The sequence below is a fragment of the Molossus molossus genome, unplaced genomic scaffold, assembly GCF_014108415.1.
Source record: "Molossus molossus isolate mMolMol1 unplaced genomic scaffold, mMolMol1.p scaffold_m16_p_10, whole genome shotgun sequence".
In the NCBI taxonomy this organism is placed as follows: domain Eukaryota; kingdom Metazoa; phylum Chordata; class Mammalia; order Chiroptera; family Molossidae; genus Molossus; species Molossus molossus.
The window spans coordinates 31830910-31855590 of NW_023425345.1; the positions used below are offsets into that span (position 1 = coordinate 31830910).

At 34.9% G+C, this 24681-nt stretch overlaps 1 protein-coding gene across 1 annotated transcript in view; it reads left to right on the forward strand.

Moving 5' to 3' along the window:
* Positions 1-1393: 1393 nt before the first annotated feature.
* LOC118624389 (solute carrier organic anion transporter family member 1B3-like) overlaps positions 1394-24681 on the forward strand; it is a 41379-nt gene continuing 18091 nt past the window's right edge. Inside the window, exons 1-8 of the mRNA XM_036252613.1 lie at positions 1394-1535; positions 4458-4590; positions 8161-8282; positions 10219-10365; positions 10771-10873; positions 13208-13446; positions 17104-17268; positions 18592-18787. Coding sequence (XP_036108506.1) covers positions 1394-1535; positions 4458-4590; positions 8161-8282; positions 10219-10365; positions 10771-10873; positions 13208-13446; positions 17104-17268; positions 18592-18787 — 1247 coding nt within the window. The remainder of the gene's footprint in view (positions 1536-4457; positions 4591-8160; positions 8283-10218; positions 10366-10770; positions 10874-13207; positions 13447-17103; positions 17269-18591; positions 18788-24681) is intronic.

Here is a 24681-nt window from a genome sequence, read left to right on the forward strand (position 1 = left end):
CAAAGCAAGAACAATGAACTTGAGACAAGAGAATTAACCTGGAATGTACAAGATCCAATAAGAAAGCTGATGTAGCTAGAAAGGAATAAGCAAGGACTAGAGTACCAGAATACATGATTAGAAAGATAAAAAGGAGTATTTGTGGGGAAGGGATATTCAGTGGGGGAGGCCAGATCATTTACGGCCGTGGAGGCCATTGGAAAAATTAGGTATTATTCTGACTAAGATGGGAGAAAGGAGAGTGTTAACATGATCTAGTTTTCATTTTGGAAGAATTTTTTTAGCTACTGTGTTGAGAAGAAACTGTAGGAATGAGAACAGAAGCAGGAAGATCTATTAGGAGGTTAATGCAGTAATCCAGGCTAGACAGGATGGTGGGTATCACTGGTAGTGTAGGAGGTAATGAGAAGGCCTTGTCTAAATCAGCATGGCCTGCTGTAACAATATTGTAGACTCTGTGACTTATATAACTTAAATTTATTTCTCACAATTCTGGGGTTTGAGAGTCTAAGATCAGGGTACCAACATGGTTGGGTTCTAGTGAGAGAGAATGTTCTTTCTAGTTTTCAGATGGTTATCTTTTTGCTGGGTCTCGGCATGGTAGGGAGAGAAAGAAACAAACTCTTATAAGGACACTCTTATCGTGACAATTCTACTCTCATGACCTAATTACCTCCCAAAGACCCCCATCTCCAAATATCATCACTTGAGAATTAGGGTTTCAACATATAAATTGAGTTGGGGAATAAAAACAAGTAGTCCATAAAAGATTAGATTTTCATACTAGAAGCAAAAGGAATTTACTTATGAATATGAATATGGGCTGTAAGAAGGATGACTCAATATTTTGTTAAAATGAAACTGAAAATAAAACCAATAAGGTTAAAAATCTTTTTAGAACATTAAATATATTGCTTTGTCTTTTTTCATTTTCATTTAGATTCCTCCAATAGTAGTGATACTTAATAAATGAAAAATTTCCATTTTAAGCTGGCTCCTTGGAAGTACTATGTTTGAGAACATCTAGCATTTACCCTCAAAGTTAGCCTATGCTAATCACTTGAAAATAAATAGTAGTTTATCATCATGGCCATCTCAGACCATTATCTAGTTTCTTATAAATCAGTTAATGACATTAATTTAAAAATATTATCTGTACTGCTCTTATAATCTGATGTTGTAATCATTTAGAAAATGACAATTTATGAATATTGTGATGCTAACTTTAAAAGGACTAAGAAGTGCCAAATGGTACAGAGGAAAGGGAGGTATGTTTTTTTAATAATAAAATAATGTTTTTATGTAAAGAAAAGCTATTTTAATTCTGTGAACATATAAACATGTAGTTCTGTGAATAAGCATTTTTTTTTCTTTTTCTTCTGCTTTTTCTTAGATGTTCTTGGCAGCCCTATCACTCAGCTTTATTTCCAAGTCACTAAGCGGAGCCATTATGAAAAGTTCCATCAGCCAAATAGAAAGGAGATTTGATATAACATCTTCTGTTGTTGGCTTAATTGATGGAAGCTTTGAAATCGGTAATTTTTATTTCTCTTTTGATTATTACTTAGTAAGCAGATTTGCAGAGGTAAAAAGTATTTGTATATGCTCTTCACCACTAGTTCTCGACCAGTGATAATTTGCCCCCAGGTCCAGCTTGGCAGTATCTGAAGACGTTTTGGGTTGTCATAACTGAGGGTCGGTGGGGGTTGCTAATGGCATCTAGCAATAGAAGTCAGGGATGCTGCTAAACATCCTACACGCCCAGGACGGCCCCACCAACGAAGCATTGTCCATCCCAGAATGTCAATAGTTGGAAAACCCTGACCCACACAATCTCATTACTTACGAACAAATACTTTGCAGGGCTTTACCTCCCCTCTCTCAAGATTCCCTAATGCAAAAAAAAAAAAAAATTTTTAAGGTGGGAGAGAGGATTATAATTCTTATGATTTGAGGAGGGAGGAACAGCTTTAGAGCAACCTCTGTTAAGTTTCTACTATTTAACTGGGTATAAAAGTATTTTGTTGTTTTTGTTAATCCTCGCTGGAGGACACTTTTCCATTGATTTTAGATAGAGTGGAAGGGAGAGAAAAATACATCGGCATGAGAGAAACACATCGATTGGTATGTGCCGTTGACTGGGAACAGAACCCGTGACCCTTTGGTCCCTGGGCCGATGCTCTAACCACTGAGCAAACTTGTCAGGGCGGGGTTGAAAATCTTTATTTTAAGACTTGAATATGTTGCTCTGTTGTCTTCATTTTGATTTAGATTTCTCTCACAATAGTGAGGTTTTATATAATTATTGAACATTACTTTCTCTTATTTTATAAGTTGGTAGGTCATTACCTTTGCCCATTTTCCTTTTTTTTTTTTTTCACTATTTAATAACAAAGGGACTCTGTTGTATAGATTACAAATACTTTCTACAATTTTAACTTTAAAATATTTTTAGATATTGAGTATTTAAAAAATAATCATATAAAGACACATCTATCTTTTTGTTATGAATTCTGACTTCTCAGGATTCAGAGGATGTTACTCCCTAAATATCCTTCACTTTTCACCCCCCTGGTTTAATGAAACCATCTAGAATTTTAGCATTTGTCTGTTATTAGTTTTAAATTCTAATGTACTATATATATCTTTTATTGAAAAATTAATTCTTAATATTTTTGTTAAACCTTGTAGCTATTTAACAGCGATTATTTGAACTTGGTTTTATGTTTTACTGGTTCCTTTACTTACCACTGTTTCTTAACTCTTATGACTTCAAATCTCCCATTTAGTTTTTCTGGAGATTATCTTCATGTTGTTTTTTTCCCAGAAATACTTGACCAAATCACATTTTTTAGTCCTTGCTTCTTAGAAAATGTATTTACTTAATTATCATATTCAAGTGATAATCTGTCTGTATATGTAATTAAAAGTTCACGATATTTTTCCTCAGAACATTTTAAAACATTTATCTGCTGTTTTATACATTTAATGTTGTATGATAAATCATTGCTAGTACCCTTGTTATGTCCTGACAGGTACCACCTCTTTATCCCTGAATTACAGAAAGTCCACCAACATATATCCAGGACTATTGCTTTTATATTATTTATGGTGAAATTTTTTTCATCTGAAGGTTCGAGACTTCCTTTTGGCTCTGGGTATTTATTTTATATTTTAAGTGTCTTTATTCCCCTCCATTTTCTTTTGAAACATATATAAGATGAATATTAAATTTACTGGCTTTTTTTTTTAACTTTTTCTTTCTAAATTTCTACCCTTCTATTTTTATGTTCCAACAATTTCTTTGATTCTCTCTCTCATCTTATCATATCAGGTCCCAACATGTACATTTTTTATAATATTTTCAATTTATAATACTTCATTATTCTTTTATTACTTTGAGCCTGCCTGTTCTTCTCTTATAGATACCCATGCACCTCTAGAAATACTAAGTAGGTTTTTTTCAAAGTTTCTCTTCTTTTACTTTCCTTACTTAACTGTTTCTTTACAGGTTACTTTATCTGCCAGTTCATTTTAGTGCTTTTGTTTCTTGCTATTTTTTTTCCATCAGATGTTTAGTAATTCTTGGTTGTTATCTGTTTGTTATTATATGTGTAGCTCCAGATGGATCAAAATTAGCTATGACTCTCTCCACTTGAAATACTCTTCTTTCCCTTTTAATATAAATAATTTATACTTAATACTCAATCTCAAGTGACCCTTCCTCCAGGAAATTTTTCTGAAACCCTTAATTAATTTAAGCTCCCCCTTTCTGTGGTCTAACAGCACTTCTGTATATTTGTATGTTTTCATCACCGGTATGTAAACACCTTGAGGACAGACAGATACCATGGTTCATTCATTTTTTTTTATATTTCTGAATCCTAACACCATGGCAGGCACTTAGCTGGAATTAAAAAATGCTAGAGTGAGTGAATAAGTGCACGAATGAATACATTTTCCTCAGGTCAGAAAGATTTTTCTCCATTAGTGCAATTCAGTTAACTCCAAAGTCTTCAATAAAATGTTGCTTTGCTAATATTGCCAAAGAAGTCAAGAGCTTTCTTTTGTACCTGAAACTTATTCTACTCATTATTTTATTTATTTATTTATTTATTTATTTATTTATTTATTTATTTATTTATTTATTTATTTATTTATTTGGTGGTACCTGCCCCTAGCGGAAAACGAACACTGGACTCTCTGGTCCGCAGGCCAGCATTCAACTGCTGAGCCAAACTGGCCAGGGCTCTACTCATTATTAATACCATAAAACTTTACAGTGAGTAGTTTAATGTGTCTCATCTTCTTGATTAAATTACATGGCCTTAGAGGGATGATAGCATGCTGTGTGCTCTCTTTGTATTCTTACTGGGCCTTCCATTCTACGGGGCACAAAATTGGACTCCATGTTTGCTATAGTGAGTTACACAAAAATAATGTTGTCTTCTTTCTAGGAAATGTGTTTGTGATTGTATTTGTGAGTTACTTTGGATCCAAACTACACAGGCCAAAAATGATTGGAATTGGTTGCTTCATCATGGGCATTGGAAGTATTCTGACTGCTTCGCCACATTTCTTCATGGGATAGTAAGTGTTAAACAGCTCTGTGCCATTAATTACCATTTCCTTGTAAATTAATGGTAGAATTTAGTTTTTTTTCCTTTTAAATAAGCAGTCACCTTTCGAGAAGAAGACCCACTGAGTGTGTGTAGAAGTGGAGTTAACTTTTTTATGTGATAATTAACTTGCTGCCTCAGCCACCCAGGTTTCACTGAATTTGAAATACGAATAGCACTGAATAAAGTGTACAGTTTCCTCAGAAGTAAATAAGATCTCTAGGACTTTTTGGTATAACATATACTTCATGTCTTTGCCAACAAGATTTTATATATTCAGTAAATTTCACCCCTCACCCTTCTGCATACGGGTTTTCCCACTACCATAACCAGGAGAGTGTTCTTCCTGAGGTGACTATGTAGTTAAGCTTAGAGGCAGATACTGATGACAGAAACCCTAAACTAGGCATGGCTTAAATAAGATAGAAGCTTATTTTTCACATAAAAAGTTAATGTGGTTGTCCCAGGGATGGTAAGTTACTGCTGCACTTTATCACATTGCTCTGCATTGCATGTCCTCCACATCCTGGTCCGAATTGTGGTGACCTTGCTCCAGGCAACAGGACAGAGGCAGGGGACGAACGTGAAGAAACAGAGTGCACACAGCCTGGGGCTTTGGGGCTATTTTCAGAAGCATAACACCTCTGGTGACTTCACATTGGTCAGAAATTTATTTCATTTCACATCCAGATATAAAGACATTGGAAACACTAGACTTTATTTCAAGCCACCATCCTACTAGCTAACAATCCCACCTTCTATTACAATGGAAGGAGAGAAGAATGGATATTGAGAGACAATGAGCAATTTCTTCTAAAGACAATAATTACCTACTTATTGCCAAAGTCAATAGTCATGCCTTTGGTTACCATAGTAATTCTTTTTTCCCCCCACAATATTTGACCTTTATAAGCACTTTCTTCTTCTTTTTTTTATTTATTAATTTGTTTTTGTTACAGATGTTTCTCATTTTTCCCCCATTGACACCCCCCCACCCCATCCCTAGCTTTGTTGTCTATGTTCATTGGTCATGCATACATGCATGTAAGATCTGTGGTTTACCTTTTCCTCCCCAAACCCCCTCCTCTGAGGCTTGTCAGTCTGTACCCCACCTCTATGTCTCTGGGTTAATTTTTTTCAGCACTTTGTTTAGTTCATTATATTCCGCAAATAAGTGAGATCATGTGATATTGTCTTTCTCTGCTTGGCTTGTTTCACTTAACATAATACTCTCCAGGTCCTTCCATGCCATCTCAAAGGATAAGAGATCTTTCTTTCTTACAACTGCATAGTATTCCATTGTGTACATGTACCACAGCTTTTTAATCCACTCATCTACTGATGGACACTTGGATTGTTTCCAGATCTTAGCTATTGTAAATAGTGTTGCTATGAACATAGGGGTACATATATTCTTTCTGATTTGTGTTTCAGGTTTCATAGGGTATATTTCTAAAAGTGGGATCACTGGGCCAAATGGCAGTTCAATTTTTAAATTTTTGAGGTAACACCATAGCGTTTTCCATAGTGACTGCACCAGTCTGCATTCCCACCAGCAGTGTACTAGAGTTCCCTTTTCTCCACACCCTCGCCAACACTTGTTGTTTGATGATTTGTTGATGGAGGCCTTTCTGACAGGTGTGAGGTTATACCCTATAGTTGTTTTAATTTACATCTCTCTGATGATTAGTGATGTTGAGCATTTCTTCATATGTCTCTTAGCCATTTGTATGTCCTTTTTGGAGAGATGTCTATTTAGGTCCTCTGCCTTCCTTTTGTTGAGTTGTATGAGCACTCTATATATTTTTTAAATTAACCCCTTATCTGTTGCATCATTGGCGATTATGGTCTCCCAAATAGTGGGATTCTTTTCCATTTTGATGGTTGTTTCTTTTGCTGTGCATAAGCTTTTTAGTTTGATGTAGTCCTATGTGTTCATTTTCTCCTTTGTTTCTGTTGCCTTAGGTGATGTATCAGTGAAAATTCTGCTGCGTATGATGTCTGAGATTTTGTTGCCTACCTTTTCTTCTAGAATTTTTATGGATTCACAAGTTACATTTAAGTCTTTTATCCATTTTGAGTTTTTTCCATAAGCACTTCCTTCTTCCTGCTACTTCTCTTTCTGGTTTTTATAGCATTACTCTCTTGATTTATTAGCTATCTTTGTGGTTTCTTCATCATGCCCATCCTTTTCCTCAGCTGCTGACACCATCATGTCAGTAGCCCTTAAGTTCCCTCTTAGTCTCCTTCACTTTTCATTCTAGATGCTTCATATGAAATTTATGCATAAGTGCAGCTACCTCCAATCCAGCGCCTCCCCTACCACACAAGATCTATATAATCAAACACCTCATGAGTATGTCCAATTTAACATTTTACAAGCATTTCCCATCCATGTATTCAAATATGACTTTATCCCTGTACCAAAATTAGCTCAGATTTTTCACATTCACTTTTTCCAGGATTCATAGTTAGCCACAAAGGAACTCAAGCCAAAGTCAAGGGTTTCATCCTAGATTCTTTCTTTCTTTAAACACAAACGACCAGTGGTGACCGAATCTTTCTTATTCTATCTTTTATCTGTCAAAGTTGTACTATCCTTTCATCCCCATAGTCCCCAACCTACTGAGGCTTCCCTCCTTTCTGACCTGAACTTCCTGCCACCAGTCTAAACTCATATTCTAACTCATATTTTATATTAGAGTATTCATTTTTAAATACAAATTTAATTATTTTATTCCTGTCTAAAACTCCCAATTTTCTAGTTTAAAAAAACTTCAGATTCTAAACCACTAATGGACCAAAAAATTGATTCAAATTAATTATTGAAACCAGCAATAGGATAGGATAATAGAATAAAACAGAATAGAAGAATATACAATGTGAGTAGGAACAAATTTTGTTCGGTGAAACTTTTCTTTCGGTTGTTAGTATGTGTGCCTATGTATATATTGTGGTTGTGATGCAAAATGAATTTCCTACCGTTGGTTACAGTAAAAAAAATATTCAATGCCTCCCCCCAGTGGGTTGATATATAAACTCACTTACATATACAGGTAGCTCATTGATTTGGTCCTTATCTTCCTAACTTCATCTTACACTGTTCCCATGATCAAATATCACATTCTAGGCCTGCAGATTTCCAAATGTGCCCTAACATATCATACCTTTACACATGGTACTTCTTACAATCTTGAATATGTTCTTGTTTTTGTTGTCTAGCTGAGAAGTGGACAAAAGGATTCTGATGATTGGGAGAAGAGAGTGGTACAAATAAAGGGCAAATTTTCTCTGTATTTCTGGTTAAAATAAAAATATTCAGTAACTAAACAAAAATTTAAATCTAGGCCCTGACCAGGTAGCTCAGTTGTTTGGAATATTGTCACAATAAACCAAGGTTTGCAGGTTCAATTCCTGGTCCAGGCACATACTATAGTCAACCAATGAATGCATAGATGGATGCAACAGTGACTCAGTGTTTCCCTGTCTGTCTCTTTCTCTAAAATCAATACAAATTTTAAGTCTATTGATGTTCTTACAGTTACAGGTATTCTAAAGAAAGCTATATTAATCCATCAGTGAATTCAACATCAAGCTTTTCAACCTGTTCAATTAATCAAAATATGTTACTCAATAAAACAGCACCTGAGAGAGGGGGAAAAGGTAAGAATTGAATTAACGCTAGTGAATATTAATGTCACTAATAAATATTCTAAAAATTATCAATTTAATTATATCTGTAAAAATGATTAGCAAAATTGATTTAAAAGAAATAGGAAAAACATTTGCATTTTATAATAGTGTTAATATAATACATATAAGGAGCTTTCAAAAATAATAAAAAGAGTAATATTTTGGTAGCAAATTGGCAAAAATATGTGCATTTAAAATAAAGAAGAAAGTGGCATAAATATATAAAAATGTAGCTTTATTCTTTATGAAAAATGGCAAATTGTTACACCAATTAAATATTTTTACCTAATATAACACAAATCATAATGTATAATTACAAATTATAACACTAATTAAAGATTTTTTTGCCTAGTAGGAAAAGATTAAAAATAAAAATAAATGAAGTAGAGGAAAAGCACACATTTATGTATTACTAGAAGTGTATAAATTTCTAACTCTTTGGAGGTTAATTTTCAATTGAGTAAAGATCAGAAATATGAATATCTGCTTAAATCAATAATTCTTAGTCTTACTTATTTACCTTAATTTTTTTTTTATTGACTTTTAGGGAGAGGGAGAGAGAGAGAAACATCAATGAGAGAGAACATTAATTGGCCGCCTCCTGCATGCCCCTCACTGGGGATTGGGCCCACAACCTGGGCATGTGCCCTTACCGGGAATCGAACCAGTGACCTCTTGGTGCATGGGTCAACGTTCAACCACTGAGCCACACTGGCTGGGTTTATCTTAAGAAAATAGCCCTGGCCCATGTGGTTCAGTTAGTTGGATGTTGCCCTATGCCCCGAAAGGTTGCCAGTTCAATTCGCACTCAGAGCACATGCCTGGATTGCGGGCTCAACATGCAGGAGGCAGCTGATCAACGTTTACCACTCACACCAATGTGGCTCTCTTTCTCTCTCAAAAAAAAAAAAGAAAAAAAAAACATTTAAAAAATATGTAAAAAAAAGAAAAGAATCAGGATACACAAAGATTTATTTATAAGTATAGCTATGGCAATTCTGTTTAACAGAATAAAAGTTAGACATATTTTGTGAGTGAAAAGTAAAAGATTAATTAAATAAATTATGAAACTTTTATTTAGCACACTACTATGTGACATTAAAATATGCTAAATGAAATGAGTCACACAGAGAAAGACAAATAGCATATGATTTCACTTATATGTGGAATCTAAAAAAACTAAACAAAATTTGAACATGTTCATAGATAGATGCAGAGAGCAGATTGATGGTTGCCAATGGGGAGGAGGATTAGGAGGCTGGGTGAAAAAGTTTAAGGACTTGAGTAGTACAAATTGGTAGTTGAAAAACAGTCATAGGAATGTAAGGTCTTAAAGCATCGGGACTATAGTCAATAATATTATAATAGATATGTATGGTGCTAGGTGGGTACTAGAAATATCTGGGGGATCACTTTGTAAAGTATATGATTGTCTATCTACTATGCTGTACAGCTAAAACTCATACAAAATAATATTGAATGTAAACTGTAACTGAAAAAGAATATAAAATAAATCCTGATATACAGTAGATCTTAGTAATGTGGGAAATTGTCATAACATAGTATTAAATATTTAAAAAGTAGATGATAATAAGAACTGGACATTTAGATATATAATGAACATAAGTAATATTATGTATATTTTTATGTGCACTAAAAATGTGGAAGACATACAAACATTAGAATTGGCTCTCTGTGTGTAGTTGGATTCCAGATCATTTTTACTTGTTTTCTTCATGCTTTTCCATATTTTCAAATTTTGTAAAGTGAATATGAATCACTCTTATAATTAGGAAAAAAAGCAAAAGAAAATCTTAAATGGAATAATTAAGGGATTATGTAGTTGAGTTTCTAATAGAAATGCTAAAGTTAATTATTAAAATGCAACACTCTCTTGTCTACATAGGTTGGGAAAAGGAATCTGACTCATATTTATGGATATATGTCCTAATGGGTAATTTGCTTCGGGGAGTTGGGGAAACTCCCATACAACCTTTGGGGATGTCTTATGTGGATGACTTTGCTAATGAAGGAGAGGCTTCTTTTTATATGGGTAATGTACAGAAAAATATTAGAGTTTATTATTAGTTTTCCTGGGTCTACCCTTGAAATAATAGTGTTTCTTAATTCATTCTTTTTCCCTCTTTTTATTGAATTTATTGGAATGATACTAGTTAACAAAATTACAGAGATTTCAGATGCACAATTGTATAATACATCATCTGTATAATGTATTGTGTGTTCATCACCCCAAATCATGTCTCCTTTCATCACCATTTATCTTCCCTCTACTCTTCTTCGCCTCCCCCACCCCACTTCTCCCAGCAGTCACCATCATTCTTTTATTTATTTTTATTTTTTTTGCAAAAATGCATTGCATAATTTTACTTTAGAAAACATTTTGAATAAGAACCATGTATATTTGGCATCTGATAAAGTTGTTTTATACTATTTTCAGGTATTCTGTTGGCAGTAGCAATGATTGGTCCAGTCCTTGGCTTTACACTGGTATCTCTGTTTTCTAAAATGTACGTGGATATTGGATATGTAGATCTAAGTAAGTACAATCAGAACAAAGACTACGGGATATTATTCTTCCAAATAATTGGATTAATTTGTTTCATAGTCCTTTGCTGACAATCAAAAGTTACAAATAGAAAATAAATGTATTTATACCCTAATAAAAATAAAATTTATCTCCTGTCTATGCTAGGCTTTTACCAACTAAGTAGATAATAACAATTGTTTTCAACAACTTGCTTAAGACCATTTCATTCAAAATCATTGCATAATTGCAGATTTCCCAAATGTGCCCTGAAATATTCCTTCCCTGCATTTACTCTTGGGAAACCTTTTCTCCATTTTCTATTTGCATAATTCTTAAAGTCATTTCCCAAATGTGGCTCCTGTTCAGAGAAAATTTACTGAGCCCTCTTCAGAGAAACTAACTTAACTGGCCCAAAGTATGGTGCCCCATTAGTCGCTGAGCATGCCTTTGTCGTAGCCTTATACAATGAGCCATAAATATGTGTGCGCTTTCCTGCTATCTCTTAAAACATATCAGGATGGTCTCTGACTTAACATGATAAGTAATTAGTGTTTGTGAATAAACAAATCTTATCTTCTATCTCACCAGAACTTGAACAGATCTCCAAGGAGATCAAAGGATTTATTTCCAAAACGGAATAGGCATCATAGTAGGTCAACAATAACCACACACTTGAAAGTGTTTAACTATATAAAGCTAAAGCAAGTACCTGGTGAAATGTTTTATATCTTCTATTTTGGAAATGTAAATTAGAATTTAGGCTCATGTTCTATATATTTCTACTCATTCATCTTCATGTTCATTATTGAGTACAGAAATAATTAGAGTCTTTAGGATGATAATTTTGTAACCTCTTTTCCATCATCAGAAATCGCCACTCACAATGTTTTAGAATTTTTGGTGACTCTATTTCAACCACTGAATGCTTAGACCTTTTATATCTTCTTTTATTTAGTCATGAGCATGATGTAAATATATGATAAAGTACACTTTGGCAAACTCCAGTGCCTAGAGGAGCCAAAGAGATAACAAGTGAATAAAGAGTGTCAGTGTAGTAGTTAAACTGGGAAGAATTGGTAGTGGTGAACTGCCCTCCGCACATGCCCCAAAACACATATACTACTTAGCCTCAACCTATTCTTTTAATGCAGAAATCTGGATCCAGCATTGACAAGATCTTCTAACTGGTTTTCAAGAAAATCTAAATTTTTCTGTAGAATTTTTCAATTTTTAAGACAGTGTGTGAGCCAAGGAAAACACTTTGATAGGCCATGTTTAGCTAGATTATGACTTCTATTTCCTATACGGAGTCCAGTGATAGAACAGGAAAAATGTTATTAAAATGACATTTCTGACAGATGCATAAATACTTAGCATGTACATGGAGTCACTGCTTTTACCAATTGTTTTCTGAAATCTGTCCGAGTTGCTGAATATGAAACAATATGATCATGTAACTCCATTTTAAACCCAGATCTGTGCATACTTGAAAGACACATCAATAAATAGAAGGAATAATTTCTTTCTATATAGTTTTAAATCAAGTCAATATTTTCTCATGTTACTAAGTTTTCTGATAGAGCCATGTGTTATGGTATCATTAGTATGCTTCAAACTTCTATGGTATGTGTGTGTGTGTGTGTGTGTGTGTGTGTGTTATGCTCTATTACTTAAAATGTTTACTTTATGGTTACTGAAATAGTTAATTTATGCTTGTTTAGCTAGTGTTTACATATTACTCATGAATGCCTTAAAGAAAAATATAATAAAATAAAATGCTTAAATTATTCCTAAAACTTAGAGTCTAACTCTCCTGGTCACTTTTATTTATTTATTTATTTATTTATTTATTTTCATCCTCACCCAAGGACATTTTTCCATTTTTTGTTCAGGTAGAGTGGGAGGGAGAGAGAGGAACAGAGAGAGAGAGAGAGAGAAACATTGACGTGAAAGGGACACATCGAGTGGCTGCCACCCGCACGACCAACCAGGGCTGGGGACAAACTGCAACCGAGGTACGTGCCCTTAGCGGGAGGCAAACCCGGGTCTCTCTGGACCATAGGCTGACGCTCTAACCGCTGAGCCAAACCACTGAGAAAAACCACCAAGTTCACACTGGCGCATGACTGATTCCTGAACAATAGCAAGTATATGCTGTCATTAAATGTGGGGCTTATCCTGATTTAAGAGATGACAAAGAGTGAAAAAAGAAAATAGAGTCTCAGGACTGCTAAAATATAGTTTGTTTGTTTTTCTATGGAGGAGAGCAATCATTACCACTATTGCCAAGAATTTACTGCATTTCAAAATAATTTTTTACTGTCTTCTAATTCTTTATTATAGAAAGTATCAGAATAACTCCTATGGACTCTCGTTGGGTTGGTGCTTGGTGGCTTAGTTTCCTTTCTGCTGGACTATTGTCCATTATATCTTCCATACCATTTTTTTTCCTGCCCAAAAATCTGGATAAACCACAGAAAGAAAGGAAAGTTTCAGTATCTTTGAATGTGCTCAAAACAAATGAAGAAAAAAATCAAATGGCTATTCCAATAGACCATGGGCAAAAGGTGACTGTAGATATAACTGGTAAGTATTTTATATTTAATTCATTTGGGTTTGTTAATCCCAGTTAAAGTGAGGAATGAGTATGTCAAAATAATAGGTCATACTCAAGTAATCTAGAGTTTGCTTTGTTCTGCACTAAATTTAGCTGAATTATTTTTCTAAGATCCCTACTAAGTTTAGTAAATGTTTTCTGAACACATATCAACTCTCTGAAAAGAAGAGGATTATGTTTGTGATGTTTAGCAGGAAGAAATCATCCAAAGACAATAATATCTGTTACTTCAAAACCAGGGAGTATATATTCATTTCAAAATAATGTGCTGTATGAGGGTTAAAAGGACTGTTATGTTTCACTAATTCATTCACTCATTCACAAATATACCCAGTCACAGTACTATGCCCTGGTGATAGAATATGGCCTTTGTTTTTTTTTTAATCCTCACCCGAGGACATTTTTCCATTTTTTGTTCAGGTAGAGTGGGAGGGAGAGAGAGGAACAGAGAGAGAGAGAGAGAAATATCGATGTGAAGGGACACATTGAGTGGCTGCCACCCGCACAACCGACCAGGGCCGGGGACAAACTGCAGCCGAGGTACGCGCCAACCAAACCCGGGTCTCTCAGGACCGCAGGCCGACGCTCGAACCGCTGAGCCAAACCGGCCAGGGCTTGGCCTTTGTTTTTTAACCATTTACAATCTAACGGGTTTTATGGAAAAACATATAGACAATTTCAATACAGTCATTAAGTACTATGGTAAAGGTAAATATAAGAAATTATGAGCCTGGCCAGCGTGGCTCTGTGAATTGAGCATCGTCCCATGGACGGAGAGGTCCTGGTTCAATTCCTAGTCAGGACACATGCCCAGGATGTGGGTTTGAACCCCAGGGGCATACAGGAGGCAGCTGATTTATGCTTCTGTCTCACATAGATGTTTCCATCTCTCCCTCTGATCCTCACTCTCTAAGAAAGGAAAAAAAAATTATGAGTGCCATAAATTGGGCAACTTAACTATTCTTAAGTGGATGGATGGAATAAGGAGAAGAGAGGCAGAGGTTTCTCTCTAGATAATTAGAATAAGATTTTTTTTCTTGATAATCCTATAGAAAAAGTTTGCTTACCTAAATATTCAAAAATAAAGCAGAAGCAACAGTAGTAGTTAAGATTATCAAAGTTAGTCATTTGTACATTGATCTTCCACCATTTGATAGTGTCTTCCCTTTCGAACATAAGCCCTGAGGACTAATGGAGAATAGTGTAGGAGCAATAATCTGGAGAGTGATCCAGCAGCACTCAGAGCAAAGTGGTTGAAACAAAGAGGTGTTGATGCAGTGTCACATTGCACGGAGTTGGTGGAATATGAAAGCGAAGGCAGGGCAGTGGCTAAACCCTTGGCAAACTTTTGAAGTTGAAGTTGAAGTGAATGAAACATTCTCAGGCGGAGCCCAAGTTCTCCCTCTCACCAGTTCTTATGATCGCTCACTTTGTTGTTACTTTATCCTCCCCATCACTCTAATCCAAAAGCAATGGCATGACGGAGCCTGTGAGAGAAAACTGTCAACTTTTCAGCTACATTGGAAGCTTGAAATTGGCCACTGCGGGGGAATTGACCATTCATTACCATGGGAATTGGAAATACTACAATCAGGCCTTATTTCCCCAAGAGTCTATTGATAAACATTTATCAGCACACCACTGAGTTAGAAGTTTCTAAAATTTAACATACACACTAAAAATAGCATACCAAGAAAATTTCACTTTGTCTAGTAATGCCGCGACCCTTTAATACAGTTCCTCATGTTGTGGTGACCCCCAATCATAAAATTATTTTTGTTACTACTTCATAATTGTAATTTTGCTACTGTTATGTCTTAGGTGAACCCTGTGAAAGGGTCATTTGGCCCCCCAAGGGGTCGCAACCCACAGGTTGCGAACCACTGGAGACTGTTTTCACTGTACCAAGTCAAATCCATGGAAAGTAGTGGATTGTCTAAAACCATAAGGAATATAGTCAACTGTAAGCCCAAACAGAATGGAGAGGACAGTGAATATGCAAAAATAGGACATTTGTAAACATCATCTATATTATCAACTGTGTTTATAGGATAGTTATTAGAACACTAAAGAGGTCCTTAATTATGTGCTGTCAGCAATAGATGAAATAAGTATACTTAGTCAGAAAAAACAATATTGGCTTTGTTAGTTATGTTTTTGAGTAGAAATAAGACTAACTGGTTAGAAATAAAGAAATATTTTAGTTCATTACAAAAACAATTTGTAAAAGAAATTATAAACAATAAGAATAGGCAAAAAATGGAGCAAATTTCTTTCTGAGGTCATTAGCTTAATGTCACTTGACTGGTTTATTGATCTAACTATTGACGATGTATAATGGGTCATGATTGTGTGGAAGTTCAGACTAGACAACATCCAAGTTTCCTCCCACCTCAAAATTTCAATGATTTGGTGAACCCATCTGCTCGGTTTCTTTTGACCCAATGTAATAACTCATTTAGAATGCCTCTCAAGTCAGTGATCCTCCTGATTTTGGAGTCCCATGGAGACAATTTCAACATTTTGGTCTAACAGTTTTAAATATTATTTATTCCTGCTATAAATTTCCTTATGTTTTCTTTTCCTCTTCTACACCCTTAGCCCTAACTCTTCTGTCTTCTTATAATAAGCAGATGAAACCATTTTTGTTGCCATTGGACAGAAGGCTTGATTCTGACCATATCTAGTGAAAACTTTTAATGATCTACAGAACAAGACCTTCCCAAGCCTATGTCATTTATTTCTCAGTAGCTGTGTCTAGTTCTGTCTTTGTAGACTGATACCTCTTCCTGTTTTTTTAATTAGCTCCTTCCAGTTTTAACTCTCAATACAGCTGGTTGACCTGTTAATCACAGACTCAAATCACATTATTCTTGCCATGGAAAGAAGTTATGAATTTGTTCCACATCTATTTGTAGGCACAGGTGGTTGTACTATTATTGTCATAAATGTCACCTGAGACATTTATTCTCTGCCTCTCCTTGCACCTTCAGAAAGGTAATATATAATGCTGCCAGTTTTACTGAGGTAGTATTTTATTGTAGAAAAGTTTTATACCAAAAAACAAGAGATCTGTGTTCTGGTAGTAAATTGATCTTTATGATTTTTGAAACTTAGTCTCCTTATTTCTTTCCCTGAGCTTTGGATTATACAAACTTTAAAATAAATTTCTACTTAATAATTATATTAAGTGCTAATAAATAAGAGACATTGCATGTCTCATTCACTTTTTACTCTTGAGCACCTAGCATATTGCCTGGTACCCAGTTGAAAACCAATATTTGTTTATTGAATTAATAAATTAATTAATTTATCCACAGTTAATGTACTCATGTATGTAGTTGTGTGGTAGAGCAGTATAATTAACCAAATGCCAAGTGAACAAAGCAAGTTGCAAACAGCATGTATATGTGATCCAATCTAAGTAAAATTAACCAAATAAATATTAATATATATATGGAAAAAATGAATATATAATAAACTGTTAATTCGATTGCAGGTATTCTGACTTTTTGTGTTATGTATTTAGATACTATTAAATGTCATATAACATATTCATAAGATTAAGTTATTAATATATATTTAAGCTACATTATTATATTTTCTTTACATTTATGTTTTTATAGGTTTTCTCCAGTCCTTAAAAAGCATCCTTACCAATTCTTTATATGTTTTATTTTTGTTTTTGACATTGCTACAAACCAGTGCCCTTACTGGTATTATTACTTATGTCTTCAAATACACAGAACAACAATATGATCAACCACCATCTAAGATTAGCATTGTGCTTGGTAAGATTCATTGTTCATGTTTGTTGAATAAGCAATATACTACTAAGTAATTGAGTTCTACGTGACATTTTGTTGTGATGGTAATTTTATATTGTAGTAAATATAAGTTCAATTTATTCTTTTGCAAATCTTATCAAATTTATTTATTTTGAGATGTCATTATTGTTCTTTATTTGAAGTGGCATCTCATATTATTTTTGAATAAATAAAATCCTAAAGAAAAAAAATTGCATGTAAATGAAACATTTAGATATGGTATCTGCATAATTGGATCTTATAATTTAGTGCTGAGATCCAGAGACAAATGCTTTTGTAATGTTATATTTCCATAATTCATGGACTTTGAATTAGGACCTGGCTACTTACAAAAAGTAGAACGTTGATGTTTCCCAAAGAAAACCAGTTTAAACAAATTATTGATGTCTACATTATTCAAAACAAATATCATGTAGCAGAGAGGGGTTTTGTTTGTTTGTTTTTGTTTTGCTATAATATCTATTTTCCATGGCATAGTGAAACTTGCTTATAAAGGAATGGTTTTCTTACACCTGGTACAGTGCCCAGCACATTGTAGAAACTAAATAAATATTTGATAAATTAAAATATTTAATAAAATAAAATTAATTTATCAAGTGGTATGTTTGTAGGTCATAAATAAACAAGAAAATAATAACATATGATGCTCAGATTGAACTTAAAAGTTTGAACTGTAAAAGTTAAGTTTGACTTCCAGTAATGTTCCCAGCCTGAATTTTTTTTTTACAGTGTTCATCATACTTAATGATTCTTGCAGGACAATGACATGAAAAATTTATAAGAGGGAGCAATCATTTTGTATACAGTATATAGGCCTATTTATCATTTCAAGGTATATGTGTGTTTGAATGAATAAAGAAGAGATAATAATTCAAGTATTCATTTCTAAAGTACTGGGCAAATTTGGAGTGAGTTTTTAATAACTGGAACTCTTCATTTTGAGGACATGTAAAGGATTTTAGACGGTAGAATGAAAGCCTCATAGGCAGAAAGACAATATTTTGTTGTTTTCCAGGAGGGAAAGCAAATGATAGAAACCATCTCTTCAGACGTACAAATATTCTCAGTCCCTGACTTTAGCTATTGGGAAAACAAAACCTTCAACATTGAAAGAAGAAATGATTTTTGTTTCTCCCCTGTAGTACTCTGGTACCCACCTCCATCCAGGCCTGCCAGCCTGAAGAAGTAATAGGATTATAATGAACTTGATTCTTATACACTGTTTCATATGTAAAGATATTTCAGAATAACTATGTATATAATTACAATTTTTCCTTTTATTTCTAGGATTCGCAACCATGCCAACAATTGCATTTGGAATGTTTGTGGGAGGATATATCACAAGAAAATTCAAATTTACCTTGCTTGGAATGGCCAAACTTTTACTTTCTATCAGTATATTGTCCTTCACACTTCACCTATTAAATTTTGCACTAATCTGTGAAAACAAATCAGTTGCTGGCCTAACCTTGACCTATGATGGGTTTGTATATATCAATATATCCGTTGCAAAATGTATAGACTATCCAGTGTAAAAGACTACAAAGAAACCAGGTAGATGACAATTTTAACTAAACTTTATTTAGAGAGAAATTTCAGCTTATAAATTCTTAAAATATACATATTTTAAGATTTCAAAAGCTCTCCCTTTTATTCCTTCCTTTTAAAAAATCTACATAGTTTGTAATAATAGTTATCACTTATTGGGTGCTTACAATGAGTGATGGGTACTTTTATCCCCATTTTATAGATAGGGAAAAAAGTTTTAGAGGGATACACAAATTACATGGCTAGCAGTGTTAAGATTCTGACTCAGCCCTGGCTGGTTTGGCTCAGCGGTTGGAGCGTTGGCCTGCGGTACAGAGAGACCCAGGTTCGGTTCCCGCTAAGGGCATGTACCTCGGTTGCAGTTTGTCCCCGGCCCTGGTTGGTCGTGCAGGTGGCAGCCACTCGATGTGTCCCTTCACATCGATGTTTCTCTCTCTCTCTCTTCCTCTCTCTCCCTCCCGCTCTATCTGAACAAAAAATCGAAAAATGTCCTCCAATGAGGATAAAAAAAAAAGATTCTGACTCAAATTTAGGTGGTGTTTAACGTGGGCCCACCCAGGCTCATCCAAATACAGTAGACAGAGCCATGAACAGCAGAACACCAACACTCACAGGGAAAGTTTGGCAGGCTCTAAAACCCACTGCGATAGCCAAAATGGTGAAACAAACAAACAAATCCCAAATGAAAGAACAAGAGAACTCTATCGAAGATGAGATCAATGAAATACAGCTAAGCAAATTATCAGAGGTAGAATTCAGAGCCATGAACTTGAGGAAGCTCAACAGCATGAGTAAGGACATCAGCCCCATGAGTAAAGATACACAAATATTGAAAACCTACCAAGTGGAAAAGAAGAATGACATAGCAGAAATTAAGAATACATTGGAGGACTAACAAGCAGAGTAGAGGAAGCTGAAGACAGGATCAGTGAATTAGAAGTAAGGGTAGAAAAAAATCAACCAATCAGAAAACCAAAAGGAAAAAACAATTAAAAAACAGGAAAACAGCTTAAGAGAACTGTGGGACAAATGGAAATGTAATAACATTCGCATCATAGGAGTCCCCAAAAAGGAAGAAAATGGGCAAGAGTTAGAGAGTATATTTGAGAAATAGTGACAGAAAACTTTCCTGACTTGGTGAAGGAAGAGGGCATTCAAGTTTAAGAAGCACAGAGAGCCCCAAGTAAGAAAAACCCAAACAGGCCCACACCAAGACACATAGTAATTAAAATGCCAAAAATTAAAGCAAAAAGAGAATCCTAAAGGCAGCAAGAGATAAGCAACAGGTTACCTACAAAGGAAACCCCATAAGGCTCTCAGCTGACTTCTCAACAGAAACACTACAGGCCAGAAGGGAGTGGCATGAAGTAATCAAGGTCATGCAAAACAAGGATCTGAATTCAAGACTACTCTATCCAGTAAGCCTATCATTCAAAATAGAAGGTCAAATAAAGAGCTTGCCAGACAAAAAAAAAAAGGCTAAGGGAATATATTAACACCAAACCAGCACTGCAAGATATGCTAAAAGGACTGCTGTAATTAGTAGAAGAAATAGGAAGAAAAATAGAACCACAATAAACAAAAATGGCAATATATAAGTACATATCAATTATCACCATAAATGTGAATGGTTTGAATGCTTCAATTAAAAAGACACAAAATAGCTGACTGAATAAGAAAGCATGACTCACATATATGTTGTTTACAAGAGATCCACCTCACAATAAAAGATTCACATAGATTGAAAGTGAATGTATGGAAAAAATTCTTTCAAGCAAATGAAAAGGAAAAAAAGCTGGGGTAGCAATACTCATATCTGATAAAGTAGATTTCAAAATGAAGGCCATAACTAGAGACAAAAAAGGCCACTACATAATATTGAAAGGATCTATTCAGCAGGAAGATATAACCTTGGTAAACATATATGCACCCAATATAGGAGCACCAACATATATTAAAAATCTTTTGGAGGACTTCAAAGAAGAAACCAACAGCAATACAATCATAGCAGAGGACTTCAATACCTCGCTGACATCACTGGATAGATCTTCTAGACAAAAAATTAACAAGGAAAAACAGACTCTAAATGAAGCACTAGATCAAATGGATTTAATAGATATCTATAGAGAATTACATCCCAAAACTGCAGAATTTACATTCTTCTCAAGTGCACATGGAACATTCTCAAAGATAGACCACATGTTAGAATACAAACTACATCTCTATAAGTTCAAGAAGATTGAAATCATATCAAGCACCTTCTCAGATTACAATGACATGCAACTAGAAATCAATTGCAACAAGAACATGCAAAGACATTTGAAAACATGGAAGCTAAATAGCATGTTATTGAACAATGAATGGATTACCATGGAGATCAAGGAAGAAATTAAAAACTTTCTGGAAACCAATGAAAATGAACACACAACAACACAAAATCTATGGGATGCAGCGAAAGCAGTTCTGAGAGGGAAGTTCATAGCACTACATGTCTACCTCAAGAAGCAAGAAAAATTTCTAATAGACTATCTAACCTCACAACTTAAAGAACTAGAAAGCAAACAAAAAGAAAACCCCAGAGCAAGTAGAAGGAAGGAAATAGTAAAGATCAGAGCAGAAATATATGACATGCAGACCAAAAAAACAATTCAAAGGATCAATGACACAAAGAGCTGGTTCTTTGAAAAGATAAACAAGACTGATGGACTCTTAGCTAGACTCACCAAGAAACAAAGAGAGAGAACCCAAATACACAAAATCAGAAATGAAAGAGGAGAAATAATAACTGACACCACAGAAATACAAAAGATTGTTAACAAATATTATGAACAATTATACTGCAACAAATTCAGCAATCTAAGTGAAATGGACAAATTTCTAGAAACACATAGTCTCCCAAAACAAAACCAGGAAGAGATAGAAAAACTTGAACAGACCAATAATAACAGAAAAAAATGAAGATATAATCAAGACTCTCCTAGCAAACAAGAGCCCAGGCCCAGACGGCTTCACGGGGGAGTTTTACCAAACATACAAAGAAGAACTAATACCCATTCTCCTCAAACTATTTTTAAAAATTCAAGAAGAAGGAAGACATCCAAACTTGTTTTACAAAGCCAGCATAATCCTAATTCCAAAACCAGAAAAAGACACTACAAAGAAAGAAAACTACAGCCAATATCCATGATAAACATAGACGCCAAAATCCTGAACAAAATACTAGCAAATCAAATCCAGCAATACATCAAAAAAATTATTCACCATGACCAAGTGGGATTTATTCCAGGGATGCAAGGCTGATATAATATTTGCAAGTCAATAAATGTGATACACCGCAGAAACAAAATGACAGATAAAAATCATATGATCATATCAATAAATGCTGAAAAAGCATTTGACAAAATCCAGCACCCATTTCTGATAAAAAATGCTCAGCAATGTGGGAATAGAGGGATCATATCTTGACATAATAAAAGCCATATATGAAAGACCTACAGCCAACATCGTACTCAATGGGCAAAAACTAAAAGCATTTTCATTAAGAACAGAAACAAGACAAGGATGCCCACTTTTGCCACTCTTATTTAACATAGTACTGGAGGTCTTAGCCACAGCAATCAGACAGGAAGAAAAATAAAAGAGACCTAAATTGGACAGGAGGAAGTGAAACTGTCATTATGCACAGATGACACGATACTATACATAAAAAACCCCAAAGACTCCATCAACAATTTACTAGACTTAATACATAAATTTGGCTAAGTAGCAGGATACAAAATTAAAGTCAAGAAATCGATGACATTCTTATACACCAATGAGGAACTCACAGAAAGAGAAACTAAAAGAACAATCCCACTTACCATCGCAGCAAAAAAATTAAGATACCTAGGAATAAACTTAAGCAAAGAAATAAAGGATCTATTCACAGAAAACTACAGGTCATTGAAAAAAGAAATAGAGGAAGATATTAAAAAGTGGAAGCACATACCTTGTTAATGCATTGGTAAAATTAACATCATTAAAATGTCCATTATACCCAAAGCAATCTATAGATTCAATGCAATCCCCATCAAAATACCAACAACATACTTCACAGAACTAGAACAAATACTTCAAAAGTTCATATGGAACCAAAAAAGACCCCAAATAGCCACACTAATCTCGAAAAAGAAGAACAAAGTTGGAGGGATCACATTACCAGATTTCAGGTTATACTACAAAGCCACTGTAATCAAAACAGCGTGGTACTGGCACAAGAACAGGCAGATAGATCAATGGAACAGAATTGAGAACCCAGAAATGGACCCAAGACAATGTACTCAATTAATATTTGACAAACGTGGCAAGAGCATAAAGTGGAGAAAAGACAGCCTTTTTAATAAATGGTGTTGGGAAAACTGGACAGCTACATGCAAAAAAATGAAACTAGACCATCAACTTACACCACACACAAGAATAAACTCAAAGCAAATTAAAGACTTAAATGTGATTCATGAATCCATAAAAATCCTAGAAAATGTAGGCAACAAAATTTCAGACATCATACGCAGCAGAATTTTCACTGATACATCACCTAAGGCAACAGAAACAAAGGAGAAAGTGAACATATGGGACTACATCAAACTCAAAGCTTCTGCACAGCAAAAGATACAATCATCAAAATGGAAAGGCAACCCACTGTATGGGAGAGCTTAATTGCCAATGATATATTAGATAAGGGGTTAAATTCCAATATATAGAGAGTGCTCATACAACTCAACAAAAGAAAGACAAAGAACCCAATTAAAAAATGGGCAGAGGAACTAAATAGACACCTCTCCAAACAGGACATACAAATGGCTAAGAGACATATGAAGAAATGCTCAACATCACTAATCATCAGAGGGATGCAAATTAAAACAACAATGAGGTATCACCTCACACCTGTCAGAATGGCCACCATCAACAAATCATCAAACAACAAGTGTTGGCGAGGGTGTGGAGAAAAGGGGACTCTAGTACACTGCTGGTGGGAATGCAGACTGGTGCAGCCACTATGGAAAACAAGATGGTGTTACCTCAAAAATTTAAAAATTGAACTGCTATTTGACCCAGTAATCCCACTTCTAGGAATATACCCTAAGAAGCCTGAAACACCAATCAGAAAGAATATATGTTCATAGCAGCACTGTTTACAATAGCTAAGATCTGGAAACAGCCCAAATGTCCATCAGTAGATGAATGGATAACAAAGCTGTGGTACATGTACACAATGGAGCTGTAAAAAAGAAAGATCTCTTATCCTTTGAGACGACATGGAGGGACCTGGAAAGTATTTTCCTAAGTGAAACAAGCCAAACTGAGAAAGACAAGTATCATATGATCTCACTTATTTGTTGAATATACTGAACATAACAGTCTGAGGAATGGGATAGTCCCAGAGACGTGGAAGTGGGGTACAGACTGACAATCCCTAGAAGAGGGGGTGTTGGGGGAGAGCTAAACCACAGAACTTATATGCATGTATGCATGAACAATGGACATGGACAACAAAGCTGGTGACAGGGTGGGGAGGGAGGAGGAGGGGGGAATCAGTGGGGGGAAAAGGAGAAACATCTATAACAAAAATTAATTAATTAATTAAAAAATTTAAAATAAAATAATTTTAAGGACATACAGCTCAACCCTCTTATATTCTCAGTTTTTATTAGTTGAGATTCAGAGAACCTATGACTCGTCCGCAGTCCTCCAGTGCCTGCAGGCTGACACCACATCACATATTATTAGTTCAAGGGTTCCCTGTTTGTCAAGGCAGGCTTTAGCCTTTAACTAGTTCCCCGAAAACAAATA